This window comes from Myxocyprinus asiaticus, chromosome 2 (assembly GCF_019703515.2).
Source record: "Myxocyprinus asiaticus isolate MX2 ecotype Aquarium Trade chromosome 2, UBuf_Myxa_2, whole genome shotgun sequence".
Lineage (NCBI taxonomy): Eukaryota > Metazoa > Chordata > Actinopteri > Cypriniformes > Catostomidae > Myxocyprinus > Myxocyprinus asiaticus.
The window spans coordinates 61,908,109-61,929,572 of NC_059345.1; the positions used below are offsets into that span (position 1 = coordinate 61,908,109).

The 21,464-nt window shown below is 39.9% G+C and overlaps 1 protein-coding gene across 1 annotated transcript in view; it reads right to left on the bottom strand.

Annotated features, from left to right (window-relative positions):
• The window catches only part of capn1 (calpain 1), a 65,624-nt gene extending 44,951 nt beyond the window's left edge, over positions 1–20,673 (bottom strand). The window contains exons 1-2 of the mRNA XM_051719701.1: positions 20,522–20,673; positions 6,964–7,434 (exon numbers count right to left, since the gene is read on the bottom strand). Coding sequence (XP_051575661.1) covers positions 6,964–7,215 — 252 coding nt within the window. The 5' untranslated portion in view covers positions 7,216–7,434; positions 20,522–20,673. The remainder of the gene's footprint in view (positions 1–6,963; positions 7,435–20,521) is intronic.
• Positions 20,674–21,464: the final 791 nt, after the last annotated feature.

A 21,464-nucleotide genomic window follows, 5' to 3' on the forward strand; every position in this document is an offset into this window, starting at 1 on the left:
TTCCCAGAAGAGTTGAAGCTGTTATAGCTGCAAAGGGTGGGCCGACGTCATATTAAACCCTATGGATTAAGAATGGGATGTCACTTAAATTCATATGTGTCTGAAGGCAGATGAGCGAATACTTTTGGCAATATAGTGTACGTGGTTATACAAAGCCACACATTCATCTACTGGTTAGAATGCATGAAATCCTGTGAGATGTCAAGGCAGCAGAGTTGATCTGTCAGGAGTATTTAAAATGTGCTGCGAGTGCAAAAAAAACACAGAGAGAGAGAGGTGAGATGGGTGAAATGGATAAACACATGGGATGGCACTGAAGCGTGATTAAAACACTGCAGACACAGAAGAAGAATGAGGGTAATAGGAAGCAGTTATGGAGTATAGAGGAAGCAGTTATAAAGTGTAGAGGAAGTGGTCATCTAAGAGCAGGAAGCAATGATGGAGTATAGGGGAAGGGGCTACAAGCAGGAAGCAGTGACTGAGTATAGAGGAAGTGGTCATCTAAGAGCAGGAAGCATTGGTAAGCGGTGTCTCAAATGATCCACTATACATTTACACTATACACCAAGGGTCTTCAACAGGGGTATTGGTGGCATTTGTTAAAATCAGTCACTCGCGAGCAACAGGTGTATGAATTATTGACATGTTGAAGTCCTTTGCAGCTGCATGCCAAATCTTAGTGTGACTAAACAGCGTTAGTTAGCAGAAGCGCGAGCCCAGACAACGACCAATGCTCATCACGAGCTGCTCAATGAGCGTGACACACATCAGGTTCAGCAGCGCTGCAGTGGAGGGTCGCGTGAGTAAACGCGTCTGCTTTGCATTGATGACGGTCTGCTTTCAGAACAATAGCTTAATTGCCTGGTGTAAATAAATGGTTACCGCTGAGATTATCAAGCTGGCATACAGGGTCCTTGACGTTCCACACACACAAGATGGAAGGTGCACTCATTGTTTTCCTCATTACAAATTGTTACTCAATGAAATCAACAGTCATTTTAAAATATATGTATAAAATCGATTACTCACATGAGATGAAGGCTCTATTTTAGTAACCTTATAAAAGTTGTTTTATTCTGCATGGACAGGTTCTGTCTGTTTGTCTGTCTGTCTGTATCTATCTATCTGTCTGTCTTTTTCTTTCTTTTTGGAGGAGGTTTGGCACAGGGATTTACAGGGGAATTTAAAAATGTCACTTCATGTCAAAAATGTTGCAGATCCCTGCTGTACATCCCTGCTGAAAAGACCAGCTAAAACAAGCTGGTTGGCAGGTTTTAATTGGTCACCCAGCCCAGCCAGGCTGGTCAGTTAGCTGGTATCAGAGGGGGTTTGAACACTTTTTAGCTGGTCAGGCTGGGAGGCCAGCTAAGACCATCCTGACCAGCCAAGACCACTCTGACCAGCTAAGACCATCCTGACCAGCTACGACCAGCCTGACCAGCTAAGACTAGCCTGACCAGCGAAAAAAGGGTTCAAGGCAGGGCCTGGGTAGCTCAGTGGTAAAATACGCTGGCTATCACCCCTGGAGTTCATTAGTTCGCTAGTTCGAATCCCAGGGCATGCTGAGTGAGCCAGGTCTCCTAAGCAACCAAATTGGCCCGGTTGCTAGGGAGGGTAGAGTCACATGGGATAACCTCCTCATGGTCACTATAATGTGGTTCGTTCTCTGTGGGGCGCGTGGCGAGTTGAGTGTGGTTGTCGCAGTGGATGGCGTGAAGCCTTCACATGCGCTATATCTCCGTGGCAACATGCTCAACAAGCCACGTGATAAGATGCGCGGGTTGACGGTCTCAGACGCGGAGGCAACTGGGATTCGTCCTCTGCCACATAGACTGAGGCGAATCACTATGCAACCACGAGGACTTAAAGCACATTGGGAATTGGGCATTCCAAATTGGGAGAAAAAAAACAAAAAAAAGGGTTTTAAATCAGCCTGAACAGCTATGACCAGGCTGGGCGACCAGCTAAAACCAGCCAACCAGCTTATGCTGGTTTTAGCTGGTCTTTTCAGCAGGGCAGCATTTAACGATTATTTCAATGGCTTTGCAATGTAAACATCATGAAGTATACATACAATAATATGATCCACCATCCACGTTTTTATAGGCATAAAACGCAACACTCAATTTTATACAATATGTAACGGGGGTCCCGGCTCCTTCTCTCTACCCACCAAGGGGTCCTTGGCCTGAAAATGGTTGAAGACCCCTGCTATACACAATAAAATCTACCATCTAGTGCGTGCAATGTGTTGCTGCTAGCTTTTAACACTTGTTCCTCAAATAAAGCATATTCACACAGCATGGGGGGATGGTAAAGCATTCAACTCACATTTGTATGGTGTTGTCTTCACAGAAGTTTTGCTAGTTGCCAATTTTACATTCTGTTATTTCAGTTGAAGAGGTAAATCATCCGGGTACTCCTAGTACACTCCTTTTTGTTGCATTTTCATTGTTAACATACTACTTGCACTATAAAATAACGTAGAATAGCGCAGAAGTGTGCGATTTGGGATGAACCTATTGAATATAGTGGAAGTGGCTATAAGCAGGAGACAGTAATGGAGTGTGGAGGAAGCAGCCATCTATGAGCAGGAAACAGTGATTAAGCATAGATGAAGTATAGGGAAAGTGGATATTAGCAAGAATCAGTGATGGGGTGTAGAGGAAGCGGTAATCTAAGAGCATGCAGAAAGCAGTTATGGAGTGTAGATTAAGTAGATATCTAAGAGCAGGAAGCAATGATGGTGTATAGGGGAAGTGACTATTACCAGGACACAGTGATGGCGTACAGATGAAGCATAGATGAAGTGCAGAGGATGTGGTCATTTAAGAGCAGGAAGCAATGATGGAGTATGGGAAAGTGCCAATAAGCAGGAAGCAGTGATAGTAGAATGTAGAGGAAGCAATGATGGAGTGTAGAGGAAGTGGTAATCTAAGGTATTGGGGAACAGGCTATTAGCAGGAAGCTGCAATGGAGTACTGAGGAAACAGTGATGGAATTAGGGCTGCACCTAACGATTGTTTTTTTTAATCGATTAATCTAACGATTCTTTTTCCGATTAATCTAACGACTAAATTGCTGATTATTCTAAAGATTTTTTTATAATTATTACTTGATTAATATAACAATTAATTAACCCAAAATAAATATACAAAACTTGTCTCATTAATATTTCAATATTTTATTAAATCATCTTCTCTTAAACACAAACAAATGTACAAGAAACAAAGTGTGCACTGCAGGGCATTATTCTGCAACAAAAAACAGTGTTACTATGAATGCAAACTTCAATACAGTGAAAAAGACACTCTATTAGCGTAACATAAATATATATATAAATAAATAAAAATGTCCAACATTCTTTTGAATGTCCATGTACTAAAATAAAATATTTGATGCCATGAGTGTACCTTCATTTACTATTACTATTATTTTGAATGGCCATGGAAAATGAAGCAATGTGATAATTTTACCTGGTCACAAAAAGTAGTCCATTAATTTACCTGATGAACTTTCACCTTTTGCTGACCCTTTATGCTTCGCAGAGCTAATGTGTGCTTCTAAATCACTTGCACCTTTATTAGCAACTGACACCTAAGTGCCAGCTTTACATGTCATACATTCTGCTTCCCACGGATCTCGACCTGGATGAAAGCATGGGAATTTTTTTGCAAATCTTCTGTAAATTTGCACTTGTGTTTGGGCATTGTTTCTACTCAGCTGTCATTTGCTGCTGCTGTCAAGCAACTGTTTGATGCCAAACACAACAGCGCTTTGCGCATTCGCGGAGAGATTGACAGACAGGAATTTGGCCAATAGTTGCTGCAAGCCTCTTATAATTGACCAATTGGTGTGCGAGAAGGCGGGACTTACAAAGAGGGGTTAAAGCAATGCAAATATGCGTGCACACACAATGAAGTATTAGACCAGATGCACATCATAATGCAACTAAAGCCGAATCCCGGACATTTTCGCAAATTTAGAAATCCCAGCCGGATGCTTTAAGGTCAGAAAAAGAGGACATGATCGGGAAAAAAAGGACGTATGGTCACCCTACATTAGCAGCGGTGCAGAAATTACTTTTAACATGGGGGCGATGAGGAATCATTTAGAAAATCAATTTAAAGTGACTACTACTAACATAAACACATGTTGTAATACTAATATGTCATGCTTGGGTGGGGACAAAAAGTAAACAGGACTTACGGTGCTGCCATACTGCCATCTTGACAAAGCGCTCTGGGATGCTTTCGCTTCAAGTGTTCATGGCGGTTGTACTGCTGTGATAAGCCATTTCCAATTTGCGTTGCTTACACAGCACCACATTGTTGGGTCTCTGGCTAAAATACTCCCATGCTTTAGATGACCGTAGGCGAGTTTTTTTTTTGCTGCAGGGGGAATCCATACTTAAACCGGGCGCTGCCATTTAAATGACTCCATTGCGACGCGCCTATGCATGTTATGCAAATTGACGTATTTCTGTAATCGATGAATCGTCCCAGCCCTAGATGGAATGTAGAGAAAGTGGTCATCTGCAAGTGGTTATAAGCAGGAAGTTGTGATGGATTATAGATGAAGCAGTGATGGAGTGTAAAGAAAGTGGTAATCTAAGAGCAGGAAGCAATGATGGAGTTTTGGGCAATTGGCTATAAGCAGGAAGCAGTAATGGTGTACAGAGCAAGCAATGATGGAATGTAGAGTAGGACTGGGCGATTAATCAAATTTTATTTCCAACGATTATGAAAACAAGATAATCGAGATAAAACTATTATTGTGCCACATTCCGTTTCGCAATGAAGCACCCCGGCATTATATCTTAAAAGCATCCTTTATTAAAGTTCAAATAATAAGGAAGTGGGTTATGAAAATAAACCCCGAAACTGGCATTTCTCTGTGCGATCAGCGCAGCATCTAGGAGTTGCCTGAAGTGACCGGGGTAGAGATTGAATCTTCTCCCAGCTGATACATACTCTGGCGCGGGGACGCTTGTCACTCTCGCACGTTTGCTGCAGCTAGATTACAACATGATGGCTTGCGACGTAGTGAATCATAATATATGTGTCACGTTCACTGTGTGTATCTTATCATGAAAAAAAATCAGCGATACGCAGCTCTATTAAGAAGAGAAAGTTTGTTTTTTTGTGAGTTAAAGATGTATCAAAGTGAAACATAATAAGGTGAGAGAGTGTAGTGTTAGTCCACTATACACTGGTACAAAATACATTTTTGACTAGTCTTTTTTGACTTGCTTTCCAAAATAATATCTAAAACTCCTTTAAAACAATGTACATTTATTTACTTTAGGAGCTATACTGCAGAAGAAAAAAAATTATCGGAGAATGCTGAATACAATTTTAATCATCGGGTATCTGCTTGTCTGGGACAAGTGTATTTTTCAAGGAGCAAGTTAAAGAGAATTTTACTTCCCGACCAGACAAGCAGACTGATTTAAACGTCAAGAACGGAAAAATAACCGGCTATATTTGTGATAGCCTAGGCCTGTGTCACTTCTTAGAAAGTTCATATTCTTATTCTGCTATTGAAAGTAATCCAGAGCACGTAATTTTATAATTCTCTAGTGATCTAGTAACAGATGTGCCCTGTTTGATTGACAGGCGGCGTATGTGTGTGTGTTCTGAAAATGCTCACACTAATGTGTGCCTGAATGGCCAAATACATTTCAAAGTTCCACCAAAATGCCCGTCTTGGTGAGGTATTCATGTAAACACAGAGAGTGATGTCTAAGGTGAACGTAAACAGCGGAGAAAAAAGCGGATTTGTATTAAAATGTCGGACTTGTAAGTATAAATGTAAGCTAATAGACCTGCTGCCGTCTAGTGTGTCATTATAATAATCAAACAACCATAACAAGAAACGAGAAAACACTCACTGCTCTTGACTGGGTAACTTTAGTAGCTTTAAAAAGTATTAATGTATTATAATCATACAGTAAATACCAGTAGTAGTTTTGTTGCATTTCATTCTAAATGTTTACTTGAATGCTTGATAGCCTACTGCTGTTAAAAACTTTTAAAGCTGTTAAAAAGCACTGAATTTTCTTAATTTGTATTTTTGTTCTATTATTTTTTTAATCTATTTCTATTCATTGCTGTTTTTTATTGTTATTTTATTACTGACTATTTACTAGTCATGAATAATTACTAAAAGAACTTGAAATCATTCTTCCATAATTAACATATTAGTTAGTGTTATTATTTGTTGTGGTTTTGAAGCTGGTATTGAGAATTGATAAATTTCACCAACTACTGAAATGTTGGTATTGTGATAATGTTTAGCCTTTATTGTACATGGTAGATCTTGCTGCAATAACGTGATGAAAAAGTAGATCTCATTCCATAGAAGGGTGAGCATCCCTGCTGTAAATGGTGGCGACGGAGGCTTTCCTTTATTATACCCAGTGCAGTTTACATTTCAAGTTTAGGGAAATCCACTGTTAAAAAACATTTTTTTTTTTATTATTTTTTTTTTTAAAGTTCAATAAATGCATTGTTTTCAAAGTCAGTAAGTAATCATGTTAAACAATCGTGATCTCAATATTGACCAAAATAATCGTGATTATGATTTTTGCCATAATCGAGCAGCTCTAGTGTAGAGGAAGTGGTAATCTAAGAGCAGGAAGCAATGGAGTATAGGAGAAGTGGTTATAAATTGGAAGTAGTGATGGAGTATACGTAGATGAAGCAGTGATGAAGAGTAAAATAAGTGGTCATCTAAGAACAGGAAGCAATGATGGTGTATAGAGGAAGCAAGATGTAGTTCACAGGAAGTATACAGGAAGCAGTCATGGGGTGAAACTTATAGGTGAGCATACAGTATTAAACACTTAGGAGGCAGTGGAAAAGGCAGACAGATACAACAAATACAAGACCAATCTGAGATAAAGAAAATACAAACAAGCCTCTGGGCCACATCTGGACTCTTACAACCCTATCAGCTCACCGTTGGTCTCATCCATCGAACACCCTGCGTCTTGGAGGAACGTGGGCCCAGCTCGTTGAAACCCAGTGAAGTGCAGCTGGCTGGAAACAAAGGATCCTCGAACAGCGTTCTGGTCTGGAGGCATTGGGCCCTCAGTGACCCATAATCTTGTCCCAGGAACTTCACAGCATTGTGGTTCTGACCCAAACCTTCATCCCGGTCCCACTGACTCCGAAGCTTTGCGGCCATTCCAGTGGCAAACATGGGCTCCATTTTTCAGCCACTTTAAACTGACTGGCACCAGAGAGCTAATTGGTTATTTCAGTCCAAATAGGAACCAGTTATAACAGAGGAATGGGAAGGACTGAGCCAATCACAACTCAGGGAGTTGAATGAATGTATTAATTTTTAATGAATGAGGAAGATGATGTTGGGTGTCATTTAATCATAAGTTAGCTGCCAACAGAAACTGGTCCAATAGTCCCAGTAGTCCTGTAAAACAGAAGAAAGAGCTGTGTCAAGGAAATGAGCCATTCAGAGTGACATCAAAGAAACATAACTAGCCCTCAGGCGCCAAGAGGTTCTGATAGCAATGAGGCACCAATTTCAATCGTTGCCTAGTGGTAAACGATCTGGCAGCTAGCTGGCTACAGAAAGGTTAGAGGTTCAAACCCAAGCAGGTTCATTTCATGTACTGAAGACTGTTGTGTTAAGAATTACATACTACTTGTACAATTTAAGTATTCCCCAAATATACGGTGCAAGGTTTGCAAATTGTCTACATGCATAGAAAGCCCAGATGACTTCCTACGTTTGCCAAAATAAGCAGTTTACAAAAAAGCATATTTTGTGGAATACATAATGCGACTTTATCTTCCATTTCCAGTGTGATGATTAAATATCTTCTTCTTTGATTGGACTTAAAAGGAATGTTCCGGGTTCAATACGAGTCAAGCTCAATCAATGCATTTGGTGACTAATAAGAATTAAGAAATAAGAATTTCTACTTGTCCCTTGTTTTCTTAAAAAAAAATAAATAAATAAATAAATAAATAAATAAACCAAAAGCTAGATATTAAAGGCATTTACAATGGAAGTTAACGGTGCCAGATTTCAGAGGGTGTAGAGGTCTATTTTGAAAGCTACAGAGATTACAGGGTTTTCCGGAGTTATGTCGTCAACAAAGTTGAGATATTTGATTCAACTTCACACTGACAAGGTTAGTAATCAATTTATTCACACTAGTCATATCAAGGCATATTATATTTAAGTCCTGTGGCTAAACTTTTGGAACCATGTGAATTTAAAAGTTTCATGGACTGGCCCTATTTTATTCCATTGTAAGTGCCTTACTGAACACTTAATTTTTGCTAAATTTGTGATCTAACAGGAACAGGAGTGGGTGGCGGAGTGCGTGTGCGAAATACTTCACTAAAAGAGTGCAGCTCTAGGCGAATATAGCGGACTAGGTTCCGACACAGAATAGACAGAAGCATAATGCTTATGTAATTAACTTTAAAGAACTATAAAATGCGATTTCGAGCGAGCACACTAACTAAATGGAGATGGAATGCATAAAAAAAAAAAAAAAAAATGAAGACCGCCTGCAGGAAATAGAATGAAGTGACGAACAAACTGCCAATATTTTTTTTCTTTTTTTTTTTTGAATCGGAGGTGCCAGAAAGCCTTTCCATATTGTTCCACACCAATTTAACCCCTGTGTGTTGCGCATGATAGAAGACAATATCAGCATCAGTTAATTTTCATTTTAGGCTTCTTTCGTGATGATGACAGAGGGGCAGGTTTTCAATCAATGGCGAAACCTTTCTAAATGTTTACACAACACCCATTTATTACGTGAGAGTTCTGAGATATTTTGCGAGGCGGAGTTGGGCTTGTTTGAGGCGTGGTTTGACACAGAGTCTTATAAAAAAATGCTATCAATCCATTTATCCTTAATGTGAGTGTGTTAATCGATCTAAGCACTTATATTTGTGGATGAACGTCGTGGAATACATTTCGAAAGTTAAAATGCAAAAGTACATTCACACATCTTTTCAATAGAGCACAACGGCTTGCCATTTATTTGCACATTACATTACAGCTATGAAATGACTAGTGTGTTTCTGTGTAATGTACTCTGTGCTTACAAAAGAGTGCATAATACATATATTTGTGCAACTTGTAATAAGCAGTTGTGAGAATCTTTGATGCTGTTAACTGCATTAGTGAAATAAAGCTAACTGGATCAAACAGACAGTTGTTGTGTTCTGTCCCCCCTCCTCCCTCAGCCTCTGCTGCTGACCACACCCACTTTCCCTGACATTTTTTAAAACTGTGGTGAGATCTCAACTGTGCTGAAACAGGGTTTCCTGAAACAGTAACATTCATTTAAGACATTCTCACAAAAACAAATTTAATATTGGATAAAATAAAAAATTCTGAGATGATTATTGGACACCACTCAATAAATTAAATACGCAATATAATGAGGTCATGTGACAACCATGCAACATACTACTTTGAGCATATAGTGCATAATGCAGAGTATGCAGTAAGCTAGTATTTCAATCCGAACACAGTGTGAGATCTTCTGTAACCACTTAAAGTCATATATGCTCAGGGGGATTGTACCTGACATTAGTGCAAGTTGCTTTAGATAAAAGGTGTAGTCAGCTAAATGACATGTAAGCAAAGTAGGCAAGTAATACAGATACTGTAAGTATCCTTACATTCCCATGGCTGCCTAAATGTGCTGAACTGTGACTCAAATATAAACATACTGTACTTCACTGTCATAAATTCAGAGTGAAATAGTACTGGCAGTGCCACAATCCTAATGTGCACGTGTATGCATTATTTACAGTAGTATCTACAATCATATATCGTCATTAAGCTTTGCACAACGCAGCATAAAAAATAAATAAAAAATCTTATTCTTTTGCCTGAAACAAACATAGCATGAGCACATTACTAAAAAGGAAGTACGTTCCACTTTCACTTTTAAGACAGCACCCACTTGAGCTGACCTGTCACAAATTTGCTTGTATTTGATTAGTGACCTAGAAATAGGGCAAATTCTAACATTTTACCCATTCATTTTGCATCATAACTTTTCTTCCTTTTATTGTGTAAGTATACCCTCCCTTTCTCCTGTTTGGTTGCTTTTCACCCTGTAAATCATTAGTATGGCAGTTTAAGCCAAACAAGTCTTCATTCCCCCTCCCCCTCTGTTGTTCACTCTCACACTGCGCTAAACTCGGAAGAGTTTAGTCACCGTTCAATTCCCATTTTCTTTGTTTAGGGCTAGTTATGTTTGTTTTACACAAATATAAGGTTAGTCATTGTCCTGGGTTGAGGTTCAGGTCAGGATTAGGCTAGGGCTAGGTCTTAACTACAGATCACTAAAGCTCCTTACATTTTATGGCTAAATTTTATAAGGTTATGCCATAATATATGTCACTAATAGACGTTACATGCAACTGGTTATTTTAGATGGCTTTGGTTAATTTTATGTTATTTGTTGTAGTTTACTGCAGTATAATTATGACTGTGGCTCTGCAGTGATCTGTGAGAACACCGACTTGAACTTCATTCAAATAATTGAGAGAATGTAGAGCAGTGGAAGGGTGTGGTGCGTGAGATTCATGGAAAGTAATAATACACACTACCAAGGGTGTAATAATCTCACTGTAAGTGAATGCATGCGGATGCTTGCCAAATGTACAAATAGTCACAGTACAAGCACTGAATGTTCTAAGCATGAACACACTTGTGCTAAAAGATGGGCAACCTTTAAAAAAAAACATTTTGCATCTTAAGCAGCCCAGTTTTGGCCAGGATACATTAAGGCGATGTCCACACCAATTCATTTTAGTTTGAAAACGCATTAATTTCACTACGTTTTTGCCTTCCATCCACACCGAGACTGCATTTTTGTCTAGCGAAAACTGATCTGTTCGAAAACGCTCTCCCAAGTGGATAATTCGAAAACACTATCTTTGCTTTATAGTGTGGACAGGGAAAACAAAGATATTCGAAAAGGATGTATTTGTGGTCATCTGATCCATTCAATCTAAAACAATCAAGATGGTGGCCCATGTTGTAGTGGTGGTGTTGTGCATGCTATCTACCTGTAGCTTGTTTGATTGTTCCGAAACAGGGGCTAAAATTGTTAAAATGTTGCACTTTCCTCTCGTGTCAATAAAAGTCACATGTAAGCAAACTGCCCCCTTATTGGTCTGAATGTTTTTGCGCTTTTCCGGGATTTAGCGCATCCATTGATATACCGGTTAAAATTATGTACCTGTAAATATTTTGTCAACCGTAACACATTTTCAAGTGTTGTTTATGTCACGCTTATGCAAAATGTCACTGCATGGTTCAAAATGCACGTTCCAGTCAGAAAGCAATCATTTGCACGGCAAATACACTTTGTCCGACACACAAATTATATGTGATGTAAAATTTGCGTCCTGGTTATTTTTATCATTAGTTGCTTTTGCATTATCTCTGCATTAAAAAGTGCCTGTTCTCACAGTCACAGAACTGGCTCTCGCCTGCATGCACGCAGAGCAGAGAGAAGCCATGGAATTGGTTTTTTTTTTATCTGTCAAAAAGTTGCTGATGCCATCCTACCTGTGTTCTGCCACTATCCGAGAGAAACGATCATACTAAAATTACCTCAGGAATTATAAAACAGCTCCTATTTTAAACATGCATCTATATCTAATATAGTCACCAAAAGGCTATACGTATACGCATTTTGATGAAGTGCTGACCTACAGTTGTCTTCTCCAAAGATCCTTCAGGTATGTTCATGGTTTTTATAGGGATATTGTTTGGTTCGGATTAATCGGTCCGAGACCACCTAGTTTTGGTGCGGATCAGAGTGCGATTGCCGTGTTCATATATGCCTAAACGAACTGAACTAAGGGAGAAAACACTCCAGGTTCCGAAACAAATGCTCCAAATTAGCCAGGTGTGAAAATGCCCTAAGATAAATGTTACTTTGAAGGAATACAATGCAAAGGTTGTACAAAGGCGATGGGAAGTTTACTCAGAATTATTGTCCGGCGGTAGAACACGTGGACAATTGCGTTTCAGACCGTACATGGAAATGACGCAGGGCCATGCTTGAGCAATTTCAGGAAAACATTTGAAAACTGCAGTGTGAACGAAGTGTTTTGAAAACAAAAACGGCGTTTTCAAATTTATCTGGATAAATGTGGACTAAGGGTGTGTTCACACTTGTAATTCAGTTCTCTTGGTCCTCTTGGTCCGGACCAAAAAAGAAAATGATACATTTAGTCCTGGTTCGCTTAGCGTTCACACTGGCATTTTTAACACCGAACCAAAAGGCATCAGGAAAAAGTCACAACCTAATTGGATTGCTTTTATGACGAATATTTTGCGATGGAACTTGCCGAACATCCAAAACAATGCTGGCTGCTGGGCTAAATGCGATCGCTGGATTTATATATGCATAGCTGGTGGTATCTTTACCAGCAGAGAACAAACGAAGAGCTAATAAAATGTGTAAAGGAGTCAAAACAGCACCAGGAATTCCTCTGTTGCACACACAAACGAAGATATGCTGCAAGGACGGCTGACGGCGTTTCCGACACCTGTACCGAACTGTAATGGGCAACATAGCTCCTATGATGAGAAGAACCAGGTATGCTTGAGGTCAGTATTAGGCAAATTACTTCCTGTTTTTGGTCCGTTTAGACGTCTTTGGTCCATGTTGCATTCATATATTAATTGAACCGCACCAGAGTTCATTTGGAAGCGGACAGAGACCCACTGTTTAGGGGGTCTCGGTACACTTGTTTGGTGTGCACCAAGGTTCGGATGGCAGCGTTCACACTTGTTCAAATGAACCACACTAACAGAGCAATCGCACCAGAATTCGTTTTAATTGAACCAAACCTGCCAAGAACACACCCTAATCTAAATCTCTAGAGAAAGACTAAATGAAGAGAGCTGACAAAACACAAAACACAAGTAAAAACATATCTAGAAACTTCAGTTACTGACGGGATGCAGAGAGACCAATCAGAGAGAGGCAGAAGACATGCACAGACATAGATATTTGAAGAAGCATTAAAGTAAAACAAGTTTCACAAGCATCTTACCAAAAACCAAGACACCAAGGCCAATAGCTATACAATATAGGCTTATGGTATGTGTGGGAACATAGTTTTGCAACCATTTGTTAATTAAAGTTCAGTTTGTTTAGTATGTGCTGTAACAAGTCAGGTGTTATAACATCTAAAATTATCCGTATTTACTTTTTTCATAGTCTTATTGTGCATGCATCATCCATGTACGTAACTTAAAAAAACTAAAGTATGTCTTCGAAAACTTTCATCAAAATGAAATTGCTTACCACTTAATTATTTACCAAGTGCTCTTATTTTTCAACCCTTCCTCTCTTACCAGCTGTCATTTAGACTCCACTTTTCAGCATCCAATCAGTTCTTGTTGAAAATCTTGTTTCACTCAGAAATATACCACATTATGAAAATTGGATGCAAACGCTGAGTAACGTTGACTTCAAGTTAACTTTAATCTCCAAAAAGCACATAAAGGCAGCATAAAAGTAATCCAAAAGACTCCAGTGGTTTAATAAATGTCTTCTGAAGCCATCCAGTTGGTTGTGGGTAAGAACAGACCAAACATGTAACTCCTTTTTCACTATCCATCTTGACAGCATTCTCCTTGGCGATCATGATTTCAAGCTCGATTACACTTCCTATAGAGCCATCTAGCGCTCTGAACATGCTTCAAGTACTAGGAAGTGCAATCAAGCTTGAAATCATGATCGTACCTAGAGACTGCAATGGCAAGATGTACAGTGAAAAAGGAGTTATATTTTGGTCTGTTCTCAACTGCATCACTTCAGAAGACATTAAACCACTGAAGTCGTATGGGATTTCTTTTATACTGACTTCATCTCCTTTTTGGAGCTTCAAATGCCAGGCCACCATTCACTTGCATTGTATGGAACTACAGAGCTGAAATATTCTTCAAAAATCATCGTTTGTGTTCAGCAGAATAAAGAAACGGCATGAGGGTGAGTAAATGATAAGAGAATCAAACTTTATGGTTAGCTTATTAGCATATAGACGGCCTCAAAGCTAATAGACAAGGACACAAACATCCAATTCCGATTTCATTCCGGACTATTCACAACACACCTGGCAGGTCTGGGGTCAAGTGTACCCTTAAGGTAAGATTTTGTAATGTAAACTTGGGCACGGCTGCACTGCACAAGAATGTGCCAATAGACAACACGCACAACAACTTCTGCATTTCTCACACATTGTACATGCACAATCACAGTGTTTTCCCTGCGGTTAGAGTTAACTACTATACGTCAAGCCAAGATACCAGCTCCACATTTCCTAATGTAAATAGTGGTGTTGACCCCAGAGATGCTACTTATAACCTTAGATATGATCATGTCAATAGTGGCAGTACACTACTATAAAGCAAATAACACTTGCTGTTTGCATCTCTTAAGTTACCTCCGATTGAAAAATAAAAAAGTCTAGCTTGTGCCAAGTAAATTAGTGCCACAAGAGATACAGTGGCAAGAAAAAGTTACATTATAATTAGCTGGTTTTCTGCATTAATTGGTCATAAAATGTGATCTCGAAGTCACAAGTACAGACAAACACAATGTGCCTAAGCTAACAACAAACACACAATTGACACTTTCATGTCTTTATTGAACATCCCAGTAAACATTCACAGTGCTGTGGAAAAAGTAAGTGAATAACTGGTCAGCAGTAACTAATATTGCTCCTTTGGTAGCAATAACCTCAACCAAACGGTAGCTGCGGATTAGACCTGCACAATGTTCAGAAGAAATTTTGGACCATTCTTCCTTACAGAAATGCTTCAGCTCAGGCCATATTCTTAGGATGTCTGGTATGGCTCTCTTGAGGTCATTCCAAAGCATATCTATTGGGTTAAGATTTGGGCTCTGACTGGCCACTCCAAAAGTTGGATTTTCTTTTTTTGAAGCCATTCTGTAGTGGATTTACTTCAGTGTTTAGGGTCATTGTCCTGCTGCATTACGCAACTTCTAATGAGCTTCAGCTGGCCCACAGCAGCCCTGACATTATCCTGTAGGATATCTTGATAAACTTGTGAATTAATTTTTCCCTTGATGATGGCAAGCAGTCCAGGCCCGAAAGCAAAAGCAGCCCCAAATCATGATGCTCCCTCCACCGTACTTTACCGTTGGGATGATGTTTTTTAATGTTGGTAAGCCATGCTCTTTTTACACCATACATAGTGCTGCGTGTTCTTCCCAATTCAAACTTAGTTTTATCAGTCCACAAAACATTTTCCCAGTAGCATTGTGGAGTGTCAAGGTGGTCTTTGGCAAACTTCAGGTGTGCAGCAATGTTTTTGTTGGAAAGCAGCATAACCTTTTAATGTTTTCAATAGTAGACACATGATCAGAGATGTTAACCAGTTCCAAAGATTCCTTCAAGTCTTTAGCTGTCACTTTAGGGTTCTTTTTTACTGCACTGAGCATTCTTTGGTGTGCCCTTTTTTTGGTGAGTCAACGACCATTTCTAGGGAGAGTAGCCGCAGTACTAAATCATCTCCATTCATAGACAATTTGTCTAACTGTGGACAGATGAATATCTAAGCTCTTCGAGTTAACTAACTCTTTCCAGCTTTATGCAAACAACAAACCTTTATTGTTGGTCTTCTGTGATCTCTTTTTTGCAAAGCATGGTCCACGTCAGCAGATGCTTTTTGTTAACAGTATGTGGGTCATAGATAAGGAATGTTGGGGTTCCCTTTCAATTCAGCTCACTCGACATTGCGGTAAATGCTTTTGGGGAATTCCTTATCCGACGACCTAGCTGAAGTCGTTGTATAATAACGGCAATCTTATGATTGGCAATGGTGTTTGAGCCCCGCCCCTTTAGGCATGCAGTTGGCCTATATTAGCATGTGCGCGAACACCATTTCTTCAGCATTTTCTTCCTTCAAGATCAACATCACATCTTGATAATGACAATAATCTAGTCTGGAACAGCCCTCTCTTCGCCGTCGACTAACACCCTCCAGCAGACAGGACTTCCCTGCAGACACATCAGAACGTTCATCGCCTGACTCTCAGCACCTGCAGCGAAAGATTCACCCACCCCCTCAGGTGTTCCGGCGAAGAGTCACTCCGCCTTGCCACTGGCATCGGGTTCTTCGCCTCAGCGAGACACCTACCAGCTTCCTGCAGCATTCTGGCAGGAGCTGTATCCTTATATATATATCTATATATCTATCTCACACACACACACACACACACACACATACATACACACTGGCGGCCATATTTTGGAATAATGTACAGATTTTGCTGTTTCAGAAGTAAACTGGTACTTTAATTCATCAAAGTGGCATTCAACTAGGGGTGTAAATCAGACGTTCATCACGATACAAACTTATATCAATTCTCTTGGCCTGCAATCCGACATTTGCCGATACTTCAAAGTCTGCCACGATACGATTCTGATTTGATTAGATTCAGGGCCCTGCGATCGATATTCTGATATTATGTGCCTATTTTAAACAATCAATGAAAAATGTTTTGCCCTCAAATGCAATCAAAATAAAATTGTAATATTTTATAGCTCTCTAAAAAGTGCAAATTTAGTATCCACATTGGGACATCCACAACAAAATAAGGTACTTCAGATGTTGAAAAACATTATACAGATAATATAAAAAAAACAACATCACAAACAAGTGATCAATCATTTGATTACAGCTTATTTTTCAATTTAGTCCAATTCAAAGTACTTACATACCCATGACTTGTTTCCAACTATCCGTGGTTTTCTTGGCTACAACTTCCACAGTTGTAATGAAAAATTCTGTTACAGTTAACTGGGATAAATGTTAGTAAGTGTGTTGATGTGTAGATATGTAAAGTCTTATAACTGATGCTAGTGCTGGGCAGCAGGTGATTTCACTTTCCCTCATTAGTGCTGTTCAGAATGTTGGTGTTGTCAAGACGTTTCACATGATGGTTGAACTGCTCCATGGTACTTTTAAATAGCAAATTCTCATGTAAAATTAAAATGGGTCGTATGCGCAACTATATCGATGGAAGCCCAAATTATTCGCACATGTGAGCCGCTCTACGTTTGTCACGAGAGCTCGCATTTTAAGGAGCGCCAGGTTGACGTGCTCACACTGATCCTGTCACTGGTCTGGAGCTCGCGTTTCCTGGGAAGCCTGGTTGACGTGCGCGCACGGATAGCAGACCGCAATTTGGCTTCACAGACTCTGCTAACATCCTTGTCCCACATGAAAAGTGTATTTAGCGCTCATAAAGTTAAAAGAATGTAATAAGGTTGCTTCATCGCCTGACGAAAATGCGTACGGATGTGGCTGACGTGAGAGAATTAAAATAAAGGTGCATCTAAAAAAAAATTCTATATCGATATTTACGCATTGTATCGATAACACTGGGTCGTTGGTTATTGGATCGATGCATCAATCCAGATCAGTGGATTGTTACACCCTACATTCAACTGATCACAAAGTATAGTTAGGACATTACTGATGTAAAGAAACATCACCATCACTATTTGAAAAAAGTCATTTTTGATCAAATCTAGACAGGCCCCATTTCCAGCAGCCATCACTGCAACACCTTATCCTTGAGTAATCATGCTAAATTGCTAATTTGGTACTAGAAAATCACTTGCCATTATATCAAACACAGCTGAAAGCTATTTGGTTCGTTAAATGAAGCTTAACATTGTCTTTGTGTTTGTTTTTGAGTTGCCACAGTATGCAATAGACTGGCATGTTTTAAGGTCAATATTAGGTCAAAAATGGTAAAAAAGAAACCGCTTTCTCAAGAAACTCGTCAGACAATCATTGTTTTGAGGAATGAAGGCTATAAAATGCTTGAAATTGCCAAAAAAAACTGTAGATTTCATACAAAGGTGTACACTACACTCTTCAAAGACAAGGGACAACTGGCTCTAACAAGGACAGAAAGAGATGTGGAAGGCCAGATGTACAACTAAACAAGAGGATAAGTACATCAGAGTCTCTATTTGAGAAATAGACGCCTCACGTCCTCAGCTGACAGCTTCATTGAATTCTACCTGCTCAACACCAGTTTTATGTACAACAGTAAAGAGGAGACTCAGGGGTGCAGGCCTTATGGGAAGAATTGCATAGAAAAAGCCACTTTTGACACAGAAAAAAAAAAATGTTAGAGTGGGCAAAGAAACACAGACACTGGACAACAGATAATTGGAAAAGAGTGTAATGGATCTTAACCCCACTGAGCTTTTGTGGGATCAGCTAGACTGTAAGGTGCATGAGATGTGCCCAACAAGACAGCCACATCTATGGCAAGTGCTACAGGAGGTGTGGGATGAAATGTCACCTGAGTATCTGGACAAACTGACAGCTAGAATGCCAAGGATCTGCAAAGATGTCATAACTGTACATGGAGGATTTTTTTTATGAGAAATTTTTTAAGTAGTTTAAGAAGTTCAAAAAAAATTTTTCAAATTGTAATAGTAATTTTTCACGTTATTAATTTCCTGACTATACATTGTGATCAGTTGAATGCCACTTTGGTGAATAAAAGTACCAATTTCTTTCCATAAGAGCAAAATCTGTACATTATTCCAAACTTTTGGCCCCCAGCGTATATATTATAATATTCTGTGCATGTGACGTAAAATACTCGATAAAGAGCCGCTGGCATGCAACGCGTCTTTTTAAAGATGTCGTTCCGCAATTGTTCCTCATGCGAGCGGCACATCCCGCCATCAGATGAAAATGAGAGCGGTGTTCACTGCCTGGGCTGTGGCCATGCCGAAGCGGCTCTCATAAAGACAGACTGTCCTCACTGCAAGTACATGAGTCTCCGTACGCTCCCCTCAAGGATCGCCCTCATTCTGAGGGATGATCCCGCCTCCCGTGCCTTCCCACCCGCCTCCTCTGTGTTAGATCCCAAGGGTTCACACAGGGAGGCACGGCAGGGCCGTGAGGTTGAGTTGGATGAAGTCGAGGAAGATTCCGCACTGGCGCAAGCCAGATGTAGCGCATGTTAGTACAGCGCACGGCCTTATCACGTTGGTGGTTCTGATGATGGCGATGACATCGTGTCCCTTGCAGCATCAAATATGACCGAGTGGTCCACGGAGGATGTCGCCGTCCCTTCCCCCAGTGAAGGTATGGGGCGTGTGCATGGATGAGTGGTCCTGCAGGCCGGCCGCCGTCAAAAGACTGTGTCTCAAAGGGCTGTGCCATTCTTCCTGGAGATCTGACTTGCGTTAAGTGTTGGTCTTAGTCAGAGGACCGTGGTTCAAAACCAGCCGTCGACTCAAGCTGATACGTGCCATAACAGAGTCATGGATGTGACACAAAATTTCGTGGTTGCCTCAAGATGGCGCTGCGGGTCACAAAAAGTCACCGGTGACTCAGTCTGATGACTCACCGCTCTATTTTAGATCAGCGCATGGCGGAGAACCCTGCCCCTCCACCAAAGACAGCCGATTTCCGTTTTCGGATGCAGCCCGGATGTGGTAGATGAGTCGATAGTTGAGGAGTGGGGAGAGACACGGAGAAAAATCAAGTTCATTTGAATGGACTTGGGACAAAAAGCCGAATATATTTTCCGAAAAGATTCAACTCAAATTGCTGCCCTAGTCCGCCATGACAATTGTTGATTGAAAGAAGAAAATCCGCTCAAGCGCCCCTTGCGGCAACGTTGAGAATGCAGGGCGTACATGCGTTGGGTGATGAATTGAGCCCTGACACATTTCACAACGCAACGGTGCGTGAAATCGAGCTTGTAGCAAGTATGTTTGGGCCTTTACTCGCCGGAGTTCGCTGGGAGATTGCATGCCTGTTGTTTCTGTGTGATGATTTTCTCACACAATAGACAAAGCACTGGTTGCGTCTGCAACAGTGGTGAAACAGACCATGTTCTCATCACTTTCTGTGTTTATGCCACTAGTATTAACCATTAGAGCAGTCATTCAAGAAACTCACCCTGACCACAACAGCTGACCATGCCGTGTAATTTAAAAGTCTTTAAACAGCAAGGAGTTGCATGCATTCTGTCTTAAACAACCCAAATGTTATTATAGAGAAAGGGGGAAAAAAGTTGTGGGATAAATATCGCATCTAAATGTATACAGAAAAGTAATAACTAATTAGAAACTTAAACAACTACAATCATCCATAACCATTAAACACGTTATTGCATGCTGTACCAGTTTATAACATGAAGATGCAAACTTTTACCACTATATTGTGAGAATTTTAAGATTTTAAATGACCTTTTCAAGTCCATTTTTAAACTGCTAAACAAGAAAGTGGTGTTTGATGTTTGAAATGGACATATTCTTTGTCCACACAGTTTTAAAGTTGTTTAGGCTATTTGCTAATAAACACACCTTTTACAATACAAACTTTACATGGTACATGCATGTTCTTAAGATAATACTAATAGGAGGAAAGTGTCAAAGAAGCATTTGAATTGTTGCAGAATAAACAACGCATTTCGACCTACCGCGTATCTTTATTTGTACTCCACTTATGCAGATGTTATAACTGGTTGATGTTTTAAACGTGTGGAGCCCGTGTAAAATTTAGAAATCCTCACTGATTTCCTTCCCTCCCTCCGCCCGCAGCAGGAACGCCCAGTGGCTTCAGAACGCGTCTGCGCACTGTGTGATTGACAGCCGCTCGAACACAGCGCTGCTAGCGACGCCAGAGATTCAATAATTAAACCCCCGCGCGAGAGCGTAACGGTCAGCTAGCGTGTTACGACAGTGCCCCTTCTCAAATGGTAAACTACCCATTAAATTAGCAAAATTTCACCAACAGGCCTTACTATCATGGTTACTGGTTTACAAACATAACTTTTCACCTCACCGTTGTTTTATTTGGAATAATCAAAATATTATTTACAGAAAGAAATCATTGTTTTTTGAGAGATGGTATTTAAATAATATCGTTAATCAGCTGATAGATGACAATGATCAGTTTTATTCCTTTTCAGAATTCTCCAGAAAATTTGATTTTGGGGCGTCATTAAAAGAGTGTAATATTGTAGTCAACGCTATTCCTAGTGGAATAAAAATTATTTTGAAAGGAGAGCGAACCTATAAGCCTATTTCTCTGAATAACACTTCTATTTCAATAGAAGGAATTCTTATTACTGATGACAAATTCAATAACCACTTTGTTCGCAATCATATCAACAGAAAATCTATTCCAGCATCTTCTTTTCAATGGATGACGCTATACAGTGTTAACTGGAATTTGGTCTGGTCTCTTCCCCACAAATATCTATTAAGAAACAAGATAAAAGAAGTCACGTTTAAAATATTACATAGATGCTACCCTTGTAATGGCACACTCCATAAGTATATTCAAAATATTGAGAAAAAATGTACTTTCTGTGACATAGAAGAGACGATTTTCATCTTTTTAGTGAATGTCTTTGTGTT